The following is a 20,219-nucleotide window of genomic DNA, read 5'->3' as shown; positions in this document are numbered from 1 at the left end:
AACTACGCTTTCCAGAAATGCACACTAGGGAGCTTGTGCCCTGAAGGAGACAAAATCATGTTTTTTTGTGCCCTGTGACGTGCACTAGCCTGGGCTGATGTTGCCAGCCAGGCAAGTAATGCACACTATGAAGTCAATTGCTGTGTCTCAGAGGACGCACGTGTGCACTTCGGGCACTATGTTTCAGTGCGTAACTAATACACAAATGCGCACTGAAACATAGTGGCTGAAGTGGCACAAGTGCACCATCTGAGACACAGAAAATGAGTGAACATTTCAGACAAAGCCTTCCATCAAACAGCACAGATTGGCATGCATGGTGCTATCGAGTGGAGTGGTCCCTCAGCACACAGACACACAAACAATGAATTGGCACGGAAAGACAACACCTAGATTCTCTTCTTTTGTTGTTATTTTTTTCTGTGAACTCTTAAAATACCTACATTATGTACACAAAGAGCAAATAAATACTAAAACGAGGAGCCACCAATAGGATCGCGGCCTCCGGCCATTGCCAGGAGACCTTGGCACACAATATGGAGGGTTGTCATGCCGACCCCCACCTCACCTGTCAGGCCCATCACCTTGTTGTGGCAACAACCAATGGGTTCATACGTGATGAAGTGGTGATGCTTTTGCTAAGCAGTTTGATGGCAAAGTGTGCATTCTCGCTGCCTAGCAAAAGCATCACGACTTCATCGCGAACGAACCCAATGGCTGTAGCCCAAGCTTACACTCCGGTCACCCCTTTTGACCAATAAAAAGCTTCCTTGTCATCGATCAAAGTCCATCCTCAGTAGGTTTGCACCATGGCACAAGGGTTCAACAAAACACATTAAGACAAAAAGTCACCCAAGTTTTTTTATATGTATAACTGTATTTTTCTTGAAGCTGTTGGTGACAACTGTAAGACTCAGTGTGTGTGTGTCTGTGTCTGTGTCTGTGTCTGTGTCTGTGTCTGTGTTTATGTGTGTGTGTGTGTGTGTGTGTGTGTGTGTGTCTGTGTGTGTCTGTGTTTGTGTTTATGTGTGTGTGACATTGTGTGTGTGTGTGTGTGTGTGTGTGTGTGTAATCCATAGGCTGTCAGTTTGTCAGATATCAGCATCGTCCCCTTGCTGTGTGATAAGGCAGTGTGTGGCAGTTGTCACGGAAACCAGGGCATCGCCTGCTTAGCATCACAGGAGGCGGGACCACTGCCTTTCCACGCCCATATATGGTGTTGGCCGGCGAAAAGATCTGAGGTCCGTTTCTCGATTCTTGTCGTTGCTAACCGTCTTAAGACCGTCTCCAGACGTAACACCATTCCATTAGATTTAGTGGTTAGCGTCGCTGTCGAGAGAGAGTTGATTCGCTCTTCCGAAGGACGTTGCTACCGTCGTTAGCAAAGATGCTTTCGAGATACGGACCCCTGACACACAGACAGCAACAACACAAACAAAACCCGATGCAAGCCTCTGGACAGTTGAGGAATGCCAAAAATAGTGATAAATAAATAAAATTATAAACAAGGATAAGGAAAAAGAGGACATAGCACAGAAAGGAATGAAGGATAAGAGGGGAAAGCCAAAATGAAAAGCGTAACGAGCATAAAAAGGGAAAATAACAATAAAAAAACATCATCTTGTGAGCTCTCAGTTGTGGGCTGTGGGTCCACAAAAGACAAGAGAGGAGGAGTAGAGGAGGAGAAGTAGAGGAGGAGTAGAGGAGTAAAGGAGTAGAGGGTCATCTTGCATCTGTCCTTATTGTCCACCCAGGTAAACAGACTCATTCCTTCATACAGAAAACGATAGAGGTAAAGAAAAGAATAGAAGGAGAAGAAATAGGAGGATGAGAATGAAGAGGAGACGAAGTGGGAAGATTGAAGAAGAGGGGGATTGAAGAAACCGAGCCCTTTCATGGGCAAGAGGAGGAGGAGGAAGAAGGGAAATTGGAGGAGGAGGTGGAGGAAGAATGGAGAGTGGAGGTGGAGGAAGAAGAGAGAGTGGAGGAGGAGGAGCTGGAAGAAGACTGGAGAGAGTTGGAGGTGGAGGTGGAGAAAGAAGTGAGAGTGGAAGAAGGTAGATCGGAGGAGGAGGAGGAGGTGCAGGGGTAGAGGCCCCTACAGAGATGGAGGTCCCCGGGTAATGAGGGGTCGCCAAGGTGACGGGGGTCCCATGGTGATGTGGGGTTGCCTAGGTGATGTGGGATCGTCACGGTGATGTGATGTGATATGATGTGGGGCTCCTTGGCCTCATCTCATCTGGTCGTCTTCTGGAACCTTCTGGCTGCTATCTGACCTCCAGGCACTCCAGGTACTCAAGAACCAGCTCGTAGCAGAAGCGGTACTGCTCCTAAATAACAAACAAACAAACAAACAAACAAACAAACAACATCAACATCAACAGAAGCGGTACTGCTCCTAAATATCAAACAAACAAGCTATCAAACAAATAAACACACATCAACAGGTTGGGAAAGGTGGAACCTAGCATTATACTGTGTGCTAAAATCTGGTTAAATGCACCGCTTCTTGTTTAATGCTTTATTTGTACACTGTTCCTTTAAAAAAGTAAATCCTAACCAACACAAATAACAAAACGACATGTGCAGTGTGCAGTGAACACTTGCGTGCTGTGGAGTGTTGTGTCACAATGACAATGGGAGTTGGAAGAGAGAGACATTGTAAAAATAGAAGACGTGGAACTGGTCCTGAACAACACACAATAATAACTAAGATATGGAAAATAAATAAATAAACAAACAACACACCTGCTCCCATCCTTTTTCTTGTACCAATATTATTTAGCATAGGCCTCCACCTAGTTTGTGTGTGTGTGTGTGTGTGTGTGTGTGTGTGTGTGCATGCCATCGAGCAAGTGAGTGAGTGTGTGTGTGTGTGTGTGTGTGTGTGTGTGTGTGCGCGTGCGTGTGTAAGTGCGTGTGTGCATGTGTACGTGCGTGCGTGTGTGTGTGTGCGTGCATGCGTAAGTGAGTGTGTGTGTGTGTGTGTGTGTGTGTGTGCATGCGTAAGTGCGTGTGTGTGTGTGCTTTCGATAGTGCTAATGCCATCAGCCCGCCCCCTCACTGCTCTCCAAGGTAATCACCTCATTAGGGGCTGTCTCCCTACAGGAGCACAGGAGGTCTTATTATCATAAAACCGTGGATGGCAAATGTGTCCTCGGTGCTCACAGAACACATTTACTCATAAGAGGAAGGGGGGAAAGCACAGCTGTTGATTAGGCTGTCTAAGTCAGTCTAGAGAGACCAGACAAATGTAATCTCAACTTGTGTTTATTTTCCAAGACGGTGACAACGTGATAAAAAAGCTGAATGTTCCAGCTGCATGGTTTCCTATCAAAATTCAAAACCACCAGCCAAGGCGAAAGCAGACTTTTGACTACATCAAACAGTCTGGCGAAAGCTAAGAGGAATCCGTCTCCGTGGAGGGTGGGGGATGGTCTGATCTTACTCTGCCATTTCAATTCATTGGAGTTCCGAATTCAAATTAAAACTCATATTGCGCTTTATTAGCATGACAGTTATGATATAGTGTCGCAAAAGCATACAAATAACAAACCAAAAGTGTGAATAGTGTTACCTTAACCAATCAGTAACGGACTTTGTGGGTGAGTGCTGCATCAACACGCTCCACTGTTTGCTGATTGGCTAAGCAGTGAGCGAAACGAGCTAGGAGGGTTTTGCCAGACTATGTGCGGAGCCAAAATCTTTGGGTGGAGTACATGGGATGGCGTCGCCAGGCTACAAAACCACCTAAGAGGGTAAGCTGTAAGCTGCATGCAACGATGTTCATCAAGTAAACAAATAAAACTTACATTACATTACATTACACTTAGCTGATGATTTTATCCAATGCCACTTACAGGGATTAGGAGGATATTGGTTACAGTCCCTGGAGCAATGTGGGGTTAGGTGCCTTGCTCAAGGGCACTTCAGCCATGGAGTAGGGAGAGGCAGGGGTGGGATTTGAACCTGCACCCTTCTGATCCTAAAGCCACAGCTGCCTATTCATATTGGTCTCAAATTCTCACACTAATGAGTCTGGGGACTTAGGGTGTTGTTCACTGCTCTACAGGCCACGCTACACCTCATCCACCTGTTGATCATTTTATGTAGCACACCTGCAGTCTTCCCCAAGAGACACATTTCCATTTTTATCACAGAAACACATGCAAGCACACAAGCAGGCACGCAGGCACACAGGCACGCACACACACACACAAACACACACACACACAAACGTGCACACTTCATGTTAGATTAGTTGGCAAGTTATGTTACTAGTGTTGCAGGCATGGTGAAATATTGCCCACTACAAGCCACTCAAGGCTCTGAGGCAATATTGTGTGAGAGACATACCATATGGTATTAGATCTAGCAGGCACGCAGGCACACAGGCACGCACACACACACACAAACACACACACACACAAACGTGCACACTTCATGTTAGATTAGTTGGCAAGTTATGTTACTAGTGTTGCAGGCATGGTGAAATATTGCCCACTACAAGCCACTCAAGGCTCTGAGGCAATATTGTGTGAGAGACATACCATATGGTTTTAGATCTACATTCTAAATAGATACATTGTTTTATATATGTAAACATCTCATTAGAATGTAAGGAAAATGCTGCAATGTTGAGAAAACATTGCAGGATCAAATTGTAATGTTACCTACTGATGAAGTTGCAATAATAATTGGCTAATCTATTGCTATTTTATTTCAAACTTATACAGAATAAGACATACTGTTACAGGGTTGCAGTAGTATACACCAATTATAGTGATGTGCTGTTTTCAGCGAAAGGTCTTTCGTGTTGATACAACTAAAAGTTCTACCCTGAGCAGAGCAGAGCAGGCTGGTAATGAGACATCGATTAGATGGGGAGAGAAATGGAGACTTTGCATCTACCATCACCTCTGACATCTTGGAGTAGGAGTTGCCCACAGCAGAAGTATGCACGCACGCACGCAAGTATGCACGTACGCAAGCATGCACGCACGCAAACACACACAAACAAACAAAACAAACATACACACACACACACACACGCAAACACAAACACAAACAAAACACACACACACACACACACACACACACACACACACACACACACACACACACACACACACACACACACACACACACACACACACACACACACACACACACACACACACACACAAATTCCCTCCCTACCTCCTCCCACGCCAGTGTTCTCCAGAAGAGCTACTGCTTCCCTCCGGCAGTGACCTTTTGACCTTGCAAACCACAGCACTAAGCAGTAAGCACTAAGCACTAAGCACTATCGCACTCATTAGCTCCATGCCACACCGCTGTGTGTGTGTGTGTGTGTTTGCGTCTGTGTGTGTGTGTGTGTGTGTGTGTGTGTGTGTGTGTGTGTGTGTGTGTGTGTGTGTGTGTGTGTGTGTGTGTGTGTGTGTGTGTGTGTGTGTGTAGGCACACGCATGTGTATGTGTGTGTATGCGAGTGCATGTGTGTGTGTGAACAGGTGAATGCGGATGCATGTGTGGTTGTGCTCATTTCTGCACACGCAAGCTCTACTGATGAAAATGTGAAGATGTTTTTTGTAAGAGGTGTCAATAGCAGGCTGAGAGAGTAAAAAGCCTTTCCTGACGTTTCTCATCTAAAAGAGATGACTTCAGGGAGTAGCTAATCTACATGGTCTTGGGTGCTCATAAAAATCAGCTTATTCAGATCTGGTTGTGTAATGGCTGCCAACTAGCGGAGTTCGGCGTAGAGCGTTAGTAAACCTCCCTCCCGAAGCCTTATACTGTATAGGTAGCGCTGAGCTATCAAACTGGTCCTGTAGCTCAGTGGTATCGTGCTGTGACTCCCATGCCTGAACTGGACAGAGGTGTCAAATGTAAAAGTAAAAGCACTTTTGTGATGTAATTACAACACTAGCACATGACATTACATAGCTATTACATCATTTACTCCATTGTACCTAATGAGATATATATATATATATATATATATATATATATATATATATATATATATATATATAGAGAGAGAGAGAGAGAGAGAGAGAGAGAGAGAGAGATAGATAGATGTGTTATTACTGAAAAACACTGAAAACCTAACAAGGACCCACCACAAACTTGATCCAACCAGTGCAGAGTTAGCTAATTGTACAAAGAAGTACACAATTGTTAAAAGTACACAGGTCTACTGGTTACTCAGATAAGTTACTTGTGTTGGAAGGAAACTGTGTTTCTTTTTTTAACTTTTACTTTTGAAACCTCTGGAACTGGAGCATTACTAGCAGGTCGCGGAGTCGAACCCCAAGTGTCGAACTAGCGCAGATTACAGTTACTGTTGCATCACATTTGCGGCAGGGTTTTTAATGTCTGAACCTAGGATTGGTCTCTTTGGTTATGGTGCTTTGTACAGTGACAACTAGTCACTAGTCACAATTGCCCTATATTGATGACCTCATGGGTGATCCCTCTTGAACTCTTGCCTTTTCTCTGTGTACACCTTGCAGCATGAGATGTGTCTATGTAGCTGATGTGTTGTTAAACACAATCTATTTTTTCTGTTTCTGTTTCTGTTTTTTTTTCTTTTTCGACTTTTTTATTGACAGGACAGTATGAGAGGTGGACAGGAAGTGAATGGGAAGAGAGATGGGGAGGGGTCTGCAAATGACTTGGGCCGGGAATCTAACGCAGGTCGGCCGCATGGCAGACGAGTGCCCGACCGGTTTTGCCAAGGGGCGTTAAACATAATCTTGTAAATTAGATTACTCAGCGTCCACTCTATGGCATGCAATAAACGCAGAAGACGGCACTTTTTCATCACGTCCGACAAAGTACCCTAAACTTTCAGCGGAATAACTCAAGGATCCATGGCCAGATCCTTACAATACTCCCTCCACGCTAAATTTCATAAACTTTTTACCATCTAAAATGTAATTATAACTACACATAGCCACCACATTTATCTACGGTGAAAACTGTATGGACTATCAACTGGAGCTATTTATGTGAAATGAATGAGACTAAATTAAAAGTCCACTTTAGTGTTTAAAATGACCATGATGACCCCTAATGGCACATGATATTACCATACTAAATAATTAAGTGTGATTAAGTGTGAAGCCTGCATAGCAGTTCTGATGACGGAGCTTCTTAAAAACTGTATCCGAGTTAAATAGAAGTTAACTGTTCCATTAACTTTTATTCACTGGTTTTGACACAATGTCTTATTTTAGAGTGAGGAGTCTGAAAACTTAACATCCTTTTTTTCTTTGCTTCTTTATTTCAAGCTGCCATGGGAAGTGCAGAATCTTCACCTTCATTTCACTTTGTCTTACCATGTTCTCCACCATGTTGGGCTTGGAGTCTTGAAGCATAATGCAAAGCCATGCAACGTGATGCTATGTAATATAGTATTTACAGTATACTGGGCTGATGAGACTTTGTCTTACCATGGTCTCCACCATGTTGGGCTTGGAGTTGCGTAGTGTCTTGGCGGCGTAGAAGACGTCCACTAAGCTTTGATGGCTGATCATCTCCATCAGGATACTGCAGGCACAGAACGTCCCACTGCGACCGCCTCCGTTTCTACATCACACACACAACCACACACACACACACACACACACACACACACACACACACACACACACACACACACACACACACACACACACATAAACACACACACACACGCACACACACACACAGTCACAACAAATCAAACACAAACAGAAGCATTTAAGTCAGGCTTTGATCAACGCCTCCGAGGAAAATAGTGTGTTTTGATCTGCGGAGGAAGGAAACGTCAGTGTAAGGGAATAATGTGAGGACGATGTGCGTGTGTGTGTGTGTGTGTGTGTGTGTGTGTGTGTGTGTGTGTGTGTGTGTGTGTGTGTGTGTGTGTGTGTGTGTGTGTGTGTGTGTGTGTGTGTGTGTGTGTGTGTGTGGTGGTGGTGGGGGGAGTAATGTGAGGAAGACATGCAGAGGGAGGTGTGTGTGTGTGTGTGTTTGGAGGGGAGGGGGGTGCGGGGCAGAAGAATGCTGAAATGAAATAATGCTGTTATTATGACGAGGGCCGCATACGTATAAACAAGAAGTACAAAGAGAGAGAACAACAATATGTCTTCTGAGACTGTGTGTGCGTGTGTGTGTGTGTGTGTGTGTGTGTGTGTGTGTGTGTGTGTGTGTGTGTGTGTGTGTGTGTGTGTGTGTGTGTGCGCGCGCGTGTGACCAAGGTAGACAGAAAGAGAGAGAGGGGTGGGTGAGGGAGGGAGAAGACATTACGGGACTGGAGAGGAGTGCAGAAGTGAAGAGGGAGAGGAGGAGGTTTAAGGATAGGAGAGGAGATGGATTGAAAAAGTATGGGAGGTGACTAAGGTAGTATAGAGAATGGGCCAAGCAGACAGAGGAAAAAGTATAGAATAGAGTCAATAAAAAATAAACCATAAAAAAGATAAGATAGAAAAGGACATAAGAAGGAAAAATGAGGAAGGAGCCAACTGTGGAAGAAGTGAGGAGTGTGTGGAGGAGAGAGAGGAGAGTCACCCTATTCAGACTGGACTTTTTGGCATTCCTGTCATTATGACGTCATTATCTGATTATAATGCCCAAAATCTCGCCATAATGTATTTTCCATCAAATTTAGGTAATGCACTTAAATTTTAATAAGTATGTGCAACAGACCACTTAAATGCTCACAAAGTTGTCTGATGCTAATGGAAATAACAAAAAAATATGAACATATAAGTCACAAAAGGAGCGTCATAGATATGGTAAAGTGGCTTCAGTTTCTTATAACATTGCACCAAGTGGTAAGTCCTCAACAACAGGATATACTGTATCATTACCAAATTCGCAGGGCATGATATACATGACAAAGTTAAGTGATGAGAAACAAAAATGAATGAATGAAATTGGTGAAATGTGTTGCGCCCGTATCTATGTATATATCAATACATCCTACTCACAGGCAGTGCACCACCATACGTCCATCTCCGCAGTCCCTCTGCCACTTGTGTACAATGGCCAGCAGGTTGAGGAAGGCCTTCTTGGAGTCCGGCACGTCCCTGTAGGGTGACCAGCGCTGGAACTGGAAATGACGCACCACCAAGGACCCCTCCTGTAGCTGTAAACACACACACAAACACACACAGTCAGGTTTTAATAGGGTCAAAGGTCAATAATTCAGTGAAAGCCGTTTCTCTCTCTCTCTCACACACACATTCACACACACACTCACACACACACACGCACACAAACGCACGCACACGCACACACACACACACACACACACACACACACACACACACGCACACACACACACACACACACACACACACACACACACACACACACACACACACACACACACACACACACACACACACTCACACACAAACACACATACATATACGTACACACTGGGACACACGCACACACACACATCATTCATATCACTGAGGTCAATACTTTTGTAATCTGTCAACAGGGGTTGACTCAGCCATGGGTGAAAACAGTTCAAAAGGTCACATCATCTTGTTTGCTTTAAAGCCACCTTGTTAAAATCCAATCATAGCTGTGGTCATAGATGAGACTCTGCTCTAAGCTAAGCTGCCAGCTGAGCTGCTGTACCGGTACCTTGGCATTAAAGTGACGATCCGTCTCGTGTTCTGGAACGTTCTTATCATTGGGGTCCTGCACAGATGCATTGTGGGAGCAGGAGGAGGAGGAGGAGGCAGTGAGACATGCGTCAGTATTGTTCTTATATCCCTTTCACTTACCCAGGGAGCACTTCACTACAGGCGCTGAGGTAAGGCGACAAGGGATCAAGGGAAACAGCTACTGAGGTAAGGCGACAAGGTATCAAGGGTTGCAGGTATAGAGATTGCCAACGTGACATCATTGCCCCAATTTTCGGTACGTTTTTAGGATTGGCGGACCAAGGCCACTCTCTAACAATCGCCAGAATTTGATTTGTCCAAGATTGGGGAAACAGGCGTTTCTGACTGATTTGTCACGTGTCTTGGCAATCTCTATTGTTATATGGGAAGGGTACAAAGGAACAAGGGGAGCAGGTATTTGTCTGAGGCAAGTGGACAAGGTATCAAGGGGAGCAGGTATTGGTAAGGTTCGGGGACAAGGTATCAAGGGTGACAGCTATTGGACTGAGGGAAGGGGACAGGGTAACAATGGCACTATAGGCACTGAGGTAGAGGACAAGGTGACAAGGGCTGTAGATATTGGTATCAAGGTATCGAAGTATCAAGGTCGATGGGTATTGGACTGAGGGAAGGGGACAAGGTAACAAGGGCTGCAGGTATTGGACTGAGGCAAGGAACAAGGTATCAAGGGTTGCTGGTATTTGTCTAAGGGGACAAAGTCACGGGTGGCTTAGGCCAGGGATAATTCACTCATACACACACGCACGCAAGTTATGCACGTGTACACCCACACACACACGCGCGCACACACGTACACGCACACGCACACAGCACACAGCACACAGCACACAGCACTCACACACACACACACAGTGGGGAGACTACAGTGCACTGTCTATTTGGAAAACTTGAACTAGAGACTCTGAATATTAACATAAATAATACAGAATTAGTAATACAACAATCCAACAATAAAAACAATAAATATACAATGAACATGCAACTGCACACGCGCGGGCGCACACACACACACACACACACACACAGCACAGGGAGAGAGAGAGAGAGATAGTTTGTGTGTGTGTGTGTGTGTGTGTGTGTGTGTGTGTGTGTGTGTGTGTGTGTGTGTGTGTGTGTGTGTGTGTGTGTGTGTGTGTGTGTGTGTGTGTGTGTGTGTGTGTGTGTGTGACCGAGAGAGAGAGAGGGACGGGTGAAAGAGAGTAAAACAAGACAAGAAGGATGGAAGAAAAAAGAAAGAAACCCTTGACGCTGCATCTTTGTTTTAAATTTAGTGGTATTTTGTCCACGGGGCAATTTGCCTGATTGACCCACATATGGGCTTATTTATATTCATCTCTTTTTGGGGAGGGTTATGAGAGGACGACAGCAGAGACACATTAGGCAATTACACATACACTAAATCTCTATTTCACACGCACACGTGCGCACACACAAACACACACACACACACACACACACACACACACACACACACACACACACACACACACACACACACAAGGCAATTACACACAAACTCCATTAGTCTGAGTGAGACAGGGACGCACAATTAGGGAAATGGCTTTTAAAGCAACGACCAAAGAGGCCTCAGCATTTCCCTCAGAAGTGTGAGTGTTTTTTTTTTTTTTTTAAATCTTCTTCATACAAACCGTGTCAAATAGATCATTAGAAGAGCACTTTCATTAAAGGAAGGCTCTGGTTCTTTAAGGCCATGGCTCTGTGAATTAAATACCAAGGACGACTGACAATTACAGGGTTCAACGACATCAGTGAGCGATTATTTAATGTGTGAATGTGCATACATGTGCGTGGGCATATACAGATATAGATAACTAATTACACACACAGACGCGAACACACGGAAGGCTCGTTCAGGCCGACAGAGATCTGTGCCGTGCGGTGCGTGTTAACATCGTAATCTTGAGCAATACGAACCGAAAAATACTGTTTTTTTCTTTGCAAACTGTGAAGACAACATGGATGTCAACTGGTGCCTGTTCCCACTCCTAATCTCAAACTGGCTGGCATGTTAACGTCATAATCTTGAGCATTCGGGAAAATTGGTTCTCATTACGAACCAAAAAATACTAGGTGTTTCTCTGTAAACCGTGACGACAACATGGATGTTAACAGGTTCATCAAAAATGTTTCAAAAGTTCAGAGCCTGGTAATATGAATGTGTGTGATTCACAGGTAAGCACTTTAGTTCAGAACATAACTGGTGCGTTTCTGGTGGGTCTTTCTTACCCTTGTTCCTACATGAGTGTGAGCACTGATGTGGGCTATAGATAGATACACATGACACACAGAGACCCACAAACACACACCTACACGCACACCCACACAGACACACATACACACACACACACACACACACACACACACACACACACACACACCGCTTACCCTTGTGACGTTCTTGACGCGGAACAGACGGATGATGACATCTTCATCACCTGTACGAGACAAGAGCTCGACCGTCATTGGTCCAAAGTGCTGTGTGCCAGACTCGGGCCAGTACTGCAGACAGGGCTATAAGAAAGAAAGAAAGAAAGAAAGACAGAAAGAAAGAAAGAAAGAAAGAAGGAGACAGTGAGTAATGCAATAAAACAAAAAGGACATATGGGGAATTAAAGAAACTGAGAAGTGCAAAAAACAAAAACAAAAGAACAAACTTCAAAAGTTTGAAACTTTAAAAAGTTTCAGTCAGACAAAGTTCAGTAGTTCAGAGTACCAAGTGCAGAGAGGAAGTGCGTTTTGGTCCGTGTTTTAATCAGTGTAACGAATGGAATTAGAGTGGACTGGTTCCAACACTGGCCTGCTTCCTGCCTGCTATCAGAGTAGAGACGTGCTCTGCTCTCTCACTCCCACACTTATCTCGTTCTAAATTAGCATGGCATAAATTAGCACCCCCAATCCTACAGTATACTCTCTGACGTCCGTCACACGGCATCCGCTAATGAGAATCACTGGCTGCCATCACACACATACTGTATGTACTGCTCTCTCTTATCCATGCCTACTGTACGCAACATACTGTACACACACCGCACGCACGCACGCACGTCACACACGTTACACGCACACACACAGACATGGCTAGAGGGCAGGAAAGGGTGTGTGTGTGTGTTTTTGTGTGTGTGTGTGTGTGTGTGTGTGTGTGTGTGTGTGTGTGTGTGTGTGTGTGTGTGTGTGTGTGTGTGTGTGTGTGTGTGTTTCTGTGTGTGTGTGTGTGTGTGTGTGTGTTTCGGTGTGTTTTGGTGTGTTTCGGTGTGTGTCTGTGTGTGTGTGTGTGTGTGTGTGTGTGTGTGTGTGTGTGTGTGTGTGTGTGTGTGTGTGTGTGTGTGTGTGTGTGTGTGTGTGTGTGTGTGTGTGCGTGCGCGCGCGCTGGCGTGTGGTGTGTGAGGAGTGTCAATGTGTGTGACTACTGAATAATAGACCAGAGGAAGAATGGACATGAGAATAGACATAGAGGAGATATACTGTACTATGGTAGGGTGTATGGAAATGCACTTTGCAAAGAAGGAATTGTGCTTGTAGTGCAGTGAAATTGGTTCATGCTGTTGGTAAATGGGGGAGATATGTTCAGAGTTGTATCTCAAGTACCAGGGATTGTGGTTTAAACAACTACCCAATAAAGAAGAGCTGTAATAGGTAGGGCTTTGTTGTACAGCGTGAACATTGACATGGACAAGAAATGCCTTCAACACCGTTACAATGACCAGTGAAACATAACACAACACATTCAGTTTGTGGAGTATGGCGTGCTCTTATCCAGATAGTTTGTTGGCTTCTTGTCATGATCTCACTCCCCTGCCATTGTAGAATTGTAATGTTGCCATTGCCTTTACTCTGGTTCTGTCTCGTACTCTCCATCTCGCTCTCTGTCTCTCTCTGCCTGTCTTGTTCTCTGTCTTTCTCTCTCTCTCTCTCTCTCTCTCTCGCTCTCTCTCTGTCTGGTTCTGTCTCGTGCTCTCTCTCTCTCTCTCTCTCTGCCTGTCTGGTTCTGTCTCGTGCTCTCTCTCTCTCTCTCTCTCTCTCTCTGTCTGGTTCTCTCTCTCTCTCTCTCTCTCTCTCTCTCTCTGCCTGTCTGGTTTTGTCTCGTGTTCTCTCTCTCTCCCTGACTGTCTGGCTCTCTCTCTCTCTCTCTCTGACTCTCAATCTCATTCTGTCTGGTTCTGTCTCCCTGCCTGTCTGATTCTGTCTGTCTGTCTCTCTCTCTCCCTGTCTTTCTCTCTATTCTCATCTCTGCCCCGCTAGTGTCATGTGCTTTTGGTTTGTTTTGATTTCCTCATGTGCTCCTGTGTTTACCTGCCACGCCCCTCGTTTGTCTCCTGCCCCTTGTGGTCTAGTTTTTGATTCTCATTTGGCCCGTTTAGTTTTCCTTATTGTTTTCACCTGTGTTCTGTTCTGGCTATTGGTCTTGTCCATTCCCTCCTGTTCCCTAGTCATTGTCTCCACCTGTGTCATTATCTGTTTTCCTTGTCATTGTCCTTGATTGCCTGTGCCTCGTTTGTATCCCCGTTTCTGTCTCGTCAACCACCTGGTTCCTGTTGTGTTCTACCTATCGTGTCCCTGCTCTGTGATTGCCCCTGTGTATTTAAGTCCTGTGCTCCCGTTGTCCCGTGCTGCGTCATTTGTCTTCTGTTGTCCAGAATGGCTATCGTTTGTATTCCCGAATCCTTGTCGTAAGTGTTCCTGTCGTCTTCTGTGGTTACTTGTAGTTCTCGTTTTCCCCCTCGTGGGTGTTTTGTTTGTTAGCCTGCTTTTGTCTTTAATTAGTGTTTTATTAGTGTGTAATTTTTGGTTTAAATAAATACTAGTCTCATGCAACCTCTGTCTCCTGTGCTGCATTTGGGCTCACCAATCTGAAACCGTGACAGAATGACGCAGCCAAAACTGAGCCCAGCAGCACACTTGACAGAGGTATTTGAGTCAGGGCCACGCTCTGTGCATGTTGGCTACCTTGGAATGGCATCGCCTCACTCCCAGATCAGCTTCAATCCGGACCTGTTCAGAGGGACTCGGCTTGCTATGCGGGGCTCACCTAGAAGAGGTGGTCGCTTGCAGACCCCCAGAGCTCCTCTAAGTCCCTCACCTCCGGAGATTGACTGGTGGAATTTATCAACCACAGACGATGATGACTACTACTGGGAGGATGAGTGGCAGCCCACCAAGAGAAGGCAACGCCGCAACAGGCGCCGCAAGAGCCGTCCAAGCCCTGACCCTGCCAGTCCGCCCGTCCAGCCCAAGCCTGCCGGTCCGCCCGTCCAGCCCAAGCCTGCCGGTCCGCCCGTCCAGCCCAAGCCTGCCGGTCCGCCCGTCCAGCCCAAGCCTGCCAGTCCGCCCGTCCAGCCCAAGCCTGCCAGTCCGCCCATCCAGCTTCAGCCTGCCGGTCTGCCCGTCCAGCCCCATATATCCATCCGCCTTCAACACTTGGAGGAGTTTCACCTTCTCCACGACAGAGTGTCTCCAGAGATCCACAGCATGGGAGACACGAGGAGGCAGCTGGTCGCTGTGAGGATCATTAAGGACACCCTGCTGCAGAGACCATGGCTCCTCGACTTTGGACTGAACAGTGTTCTGCAGAACATGAACCATCTGGAGGAGTCACTGCAGGCTCTGCAGGCAGTAGAGGACAAGACGGGCTTGGCCAGCCTATGTGACCCCGACCCGGAGCCCGACCCGAAGGCCGACGCGCCGCCCGACCTGGAGCACGACTCAGAGTCCAAGCCGAAGCCCGCCGTGCTACCCGAACCGGAGCCTGACGCCGGGTCCGACCCGGAGCACAACCCTGAGGCCGAGCCGGAGCCCGGCGTGCCGCCCGACCGGGAGCCTGACGCGCCGCCCGACTCGGAGCCCAAGCTGGAGCCCGTCGTGCCGCCTGACCCGGAGCCTGATGTGGCACCCAACACGGAGCCAGACGCGCTGGGATCCTTCGCTCCAGTCGAAAAAGGCGGGCCGGGGAGCACCCCAGAGGACGTGGATTCGACCGAGACCCCCGATTCCACTGAGACCCCCAAGACGGACACCGTTGCTCCGCCTACCTGCCCAGACACCGGCCCTCCAGCCGGACACCAGTCTGCCGGCCCCCCAGCCGGACACCAGTCTGCCGGCCCCCCAGCCGGACACCAGTCTGCCGGCCCCCCAGCCGGACACCTGTCTGCCGGCCCTCCAGCCGGTCACCTGTCTGCCGGCCCTCCAGCCGGACACCTGTCTGCCTGTTCTGATGCCGGCCCTGCTGCCGGTCACCTGTCTGCCGGCCCTCCTGCCGGACACCTGTCTGCCGGACACCTGTCTGCCGGACACCTGTCTGCCGGCCCTCCAGCCGAACACCTGTCTGCCTGTCCTGATGCCGGCCCTGCTGCCGGTCACCTGTCTGCCGGCCCTCCAGCCGGTCACCTGTCTGCCGGCCCTCCAGCCGGACACCTGTCTGCCGGCCCTCCAGCCGGACACCTGTCTGCCGGCCCTCCAGCCGGACACCTGTCTGCCTGTCCTGATACCGGCCCTGCTGCCGGTCACCTGTCTGCCGGCCCTGCTGCCGGACACCTGTCTGCCGGCCTTCTAGCTGGAAACCTGTCTGCCGGCCTTCCAGCCGGACACCTGTCTACCTACCCCGAATCCAGCTCTCCTGCTGAAGGTCCACCCAACCCTGTTCCTGTTGGCGCCACCCACGTTCCGGTTGTCGCCGCCCCCGTTCCTGTTGGTGCCGCCCATGTTCCAGTTGGCGCTGCCCCCTGTCCCGATGACTCCGCCCCCAGTCCCGATGACTCCGCCCCCGATCCAGTTGGCGCCGCCCCCGATCCAGTTGGCGCCACCCCCAATCCAGTTGGCACCGCCCACGTTCCTGTTGGTGCCGCCCCCATTCCTGTTGCCTCCGCCCCCTGTCCAGGAGGCCCCGCCCCCTGCCCAGGTGGCTCCGCCCCTGATCCTGCTGGTGGCGACTCGGGTCCCGTTGGCTCCGCCCTTTATCCCGCTGGCTCCGCCCCCGATCCAACTGACTCCGCCCCCATTCCTGTTGGTGCCATCCCCGTCACTGTTGGCCCCGCCTACTGTCCAAGAGGCCACACCCCCTGATCCTGCTGGCTCCGCCCCCTGCCCTGATGGCTCCGTCCCTTGTCCTGATGGCTCCGCCCCATGTCCCGTTAGCTCCGCCCCTGGTCCTGATGGCTCCGCCCCTGGTCCGGATCCTGCTCCCACCTTCCAGTCTTCGTCTTTGTTCCAGTCTATCCTACCTCCTATGTCCCAACCTGCTCCGCCCCCTGTGTCCCAGCCTTCTCCCATTACTCACCATTGCCATAAGCCCCTCTTTATTCCTGTGCCCGTCACGATCCCCCTGACTTTGCCTATCACCGTCCCTGTGTCTGTCCCGGTCCGTATCCTGGTGCCTACTCCTGTGTCTGTCCCGGTCCCAGTCCGTGTTGATGTCCGTTCGACCCATCTCCCTGCACCACTTTTTGTGAACATTTCTGTGACTGTACCTGTCCCCATCGTCATCTCTGTCCCTGTTCCCGTCACCGTCTACATCACTTTGCCTGTGAAAGTTCCTGTTTATGTTCCTGTCAATGTTCCCCAGTCCTTTGTTTTGCCTGATTCTGCATCTGCCCATCCCTCGACCTGTCCCTCTGTCTCGACCTCTCCCTCTGCCTCTGTCTCGACCTCTCCCTCTGCCTCTGTCTCGACCTCTCCCTCTGCCTCTGTCTCGACCTCTCCCTCTGCCTCTGTCTCGTCCTCCTCAGCCTCTGTCTCGTCCTCCTCCTCTGACTCTGTCTCGACCTGCCCCTTCGTTTCTGCCCATTCTTCTGCCTCTGCTTTGCGCTGTCCCTCCACCAGCTCCCCCCTCCGCCCGCCCGGTTTGGTGGTGCCTTTTTGGGGACTTCTGGAGCCGTCCCTTGAGGGGGGGGTTCTGTCATGATCTCACTCCCCTGCCATTGTAGAATTGTAATGTTGCCATTGCCTTTACTCTGGTTCGGTCTCGTACTCTCCATCTCGCTCTCTGTCTCTCTCTGCCTGTCTTGTTCTCTGTCTTTCTCTCTCTCTCTCTCTCTCTCTCTCGCTCTCTCTCTGTCTGGTTCTGTCTCGTGCTCTCTCTCTCTCTCTCTCTGCCTGTCTGGTTCTGTCTCGTGCTCTCTCTCTCTCTCTCTCTCTCTCTCTCTGTCTGGTTCTCTCTCTCTCTCTCTCTCTCTCTCTCTCTGCCTGTCTGGTTTTGTCTCGTGTTCTCTCTCTCTCCCTGACTGTCTGGCTCTCTCTCTCTCTCTCTCTGACTCTCAATCTCATTCTGTCTGGTTCTGTCTCCCTGCCTGTCTGATTCTGTCTCTCTCTCTCCCTGTCTTTCTCTCTATTCTCATCTCTGCCCCGCTAGTGTCATGTGCTTTTGGTTTGTTTTGATTTCCTCATGTGCTCCTGTGTTTACCTGCCACGCCCCTCGTTTGTCTCCTGCCCCTTGTGGTCTAGTTTTTGATTCTCATTTGGCCCGTTTAGTTTTCCTTATTGTTTTCACCTGTGTTCTGTTCTGGCTATTGGTCTTGTCCCTTGCCTCCTGTTCCCTAGTCATTGTCTCCACCTGTGTCATTATCTGTTTTCCTTGTCATTGTCCTTGATTGCCTGTGCCTCGTTTGTATCCCCGTTTCTGTCTCGTCAACCACCTGGTTCCTGTTGTGTTCTACCTATCGTGTCCCTGCTCTGTGATTGCCCCTGTGTATTTAAGTCCTGTGCTCCCGTTGTCCCGTGCTGCGTCATTTGTCTTCTGTTGTCCAGAATGGCTATCGTTTGTATTCCCGAATCCTTGTCGTAAGTGTTCCTGTCGTGTTCTGTGGTTACTTGTAGTTCTCGTTTTCCCCCTCGTGGGTGTTTTGTTTGTTAGCCTGCTTTTGTCTTTAATTAGTGTTTTATTAGTGTGTAATTTTTGGTTTAAATAAATACTAGTCTCATGCAACCTCTGTCTCCTGTGCTGCATTTGGGCTCACCAATCTGAAACCGTGACACTTCTTGGGTTTGGGTTCTCTTTAGTCCAAGGTATAGTACTTCCAGGATCAAAGTATGAGAATAAATGACTAAGTCACTCCAAATTAAAATGTCTTTATTAATATGAAAGGTCCTACATGGACATATTAAAAACAAGGCCTGTCCATGTAGGACCTGTCATATTAATAAAGACATTTTAATTTGGAGTGCCTTAGTCAGAGAATTTATTCTCATTTTTTGATCCTGATAACACAACACATGTTAGAAGAAAGCAAAGGCTTTACTTACAAATCAAAGCAGGGGCTAAAAAATGACTAAGTTTTGACTCTGAGCCGACCACAGCATTGCATGACACTGAAATACAGTACAGGTCACTACGGAGAGAATGGGCGAGTCTGTGAGAATGAGACGAATGTGATGAATGAGCTCAATCGGCCTGCGGATGGAAGGAATAAAAACACGATAAAAGATGCAGATGCAAAGGGGAAAAAAAGATGAGTGGAGATGAGTGAAGGAGGAGAAGTGCAGGGAGAAGGCAGTGGAGCAGGCGCGTCGAGAGACCTGGGCATTCGGGGCTACAGCCCCGGATCTCCGGGGATTAGCCCCGAATCTCTCTGGACTGGACTGACATAAATAAAATATGTATAATAATAATAATATGATTAAGAAGAGGAAATAGTAGAGAAGAGCTCCGTGGACCACACTTTGAGCAGTGATACCGCTCCTGTCATTAGGCTATGCAACTTTGTAACCAGCACAGACCGCACGATTCTGACACGATGATATGTAAATATGGAACTGTACAAATAACAACTTTCCAACCGAAGCCGCTATCCACCTTGTTAGTAGATCTAGCCTCGTTGTAGTGATGTCATGCTGCTGTCAACCAATCAGGTGTCAGTTCTATGCTGGCTTGAACAGAGCCAGGCGGGCTCGTGGTTTATGAAAAAAAATCTGGAATGTTTAATATCTCGATAACTCAATGACTTCTGGAATAGGCTATAGGGATCCCACTTCATTTCATTTTTAGATCTTTCAGGGATTTTTTTAGCAGCCATAGGTCACAATGTTGACATTTTCCTCTCATTTTAGCATCCACTATTCAATCACACTATATCTAGCTGTATCTATCAAAATGGATATTTGGCGAATCTAAATGGATATTTGGGCTCTATCTTCAAGTAACAGGACAGCGTAAGGTAGGACATCTGTTTTTTTTCCTGATGTGCTCGCCGAAGCACTGGTGTCAATGTTGTTGTCATGTTTTCTACTTGTCTTCAGTCAAGCTCTAGTTGCAACTAGCCTTCACTTCAAACAAGCACCCGTTCTATCATGTCACCAAGCTAACACCCCCTTTCAAACAGACACACCTTTCCTGAATTCATAGTGGGCTGGCAGCGTGATTTAGTTATACCGTGTGTATTGTGATGTGTGCAGATTCGCTTGTGTTTGTTGGCTATCTGCATGTTTGTGTAGTTTTGGGCAAGCTCCAAAGACTGCTAGAACTACTCGTAATTTGCTAACCTAGTGAGCTAACATTTAGCTCCACCACGTAGACAAGCTACCT

General features: G+C 47.8%; 1 protein-coding gene across 1 annotated transcript in view; it reads right to left on the bottom strand.

The window, feature by feature from the left end:
* Positions 1-1,069: 1,069 nt before the first annotated feature.
* LOC134436339 (receptor-type tyrosine-protein phosphatase U-like) overlaps positions 1,070-20,219 on the bottom strand; it is a 310,831-nt gene continuing 291,681 nt past the window's right edge. The window contains exons 29-32 of the mRNA XM_063185499.1: positions 12,095-12,220; positions 8,975-9,132; positions 7,457-7,592; positions 1,070-2,330 (exon numbers count right to left, since the gene is read on the bottom strand). Of these exons, the coding sequence (XP_063041569.1) occupies positions 2,268-2,330; positions 7,457-7,592; positions 8,975-9,132; positions 12,095-12,220 (483 nt within the window). The 3' untranslated portion in view covers positions 1,070-2,267. The remainder of the gene's footprint in view (positions 2,331-7,456; positions 7,593-8,974; positions 9,133-12,094; positions 12,221-20,219) is intronic.

Source organism: Engraulis encrasicolus, chromosome 20 (assembly GCF_034702125.1).
Source record: "Engraulis encrasicolus isolate BLACKSEA-1 chromosome 20, IST_EnEncr_1.0, whole genome shotgun sequence".
Classification (NCBI taxonomy): Eukaryota; Metazoa; Chordata; class Actinopteri; order Clupeiformes; family Engraulidae; genus Engraulis; species Engraulis encrasicolus.
The sequence above is the reverse complement of the archived record's forward strand: the minus strand, read 5'-3'. Positions and strand labels throughout refer to the sequence as shown.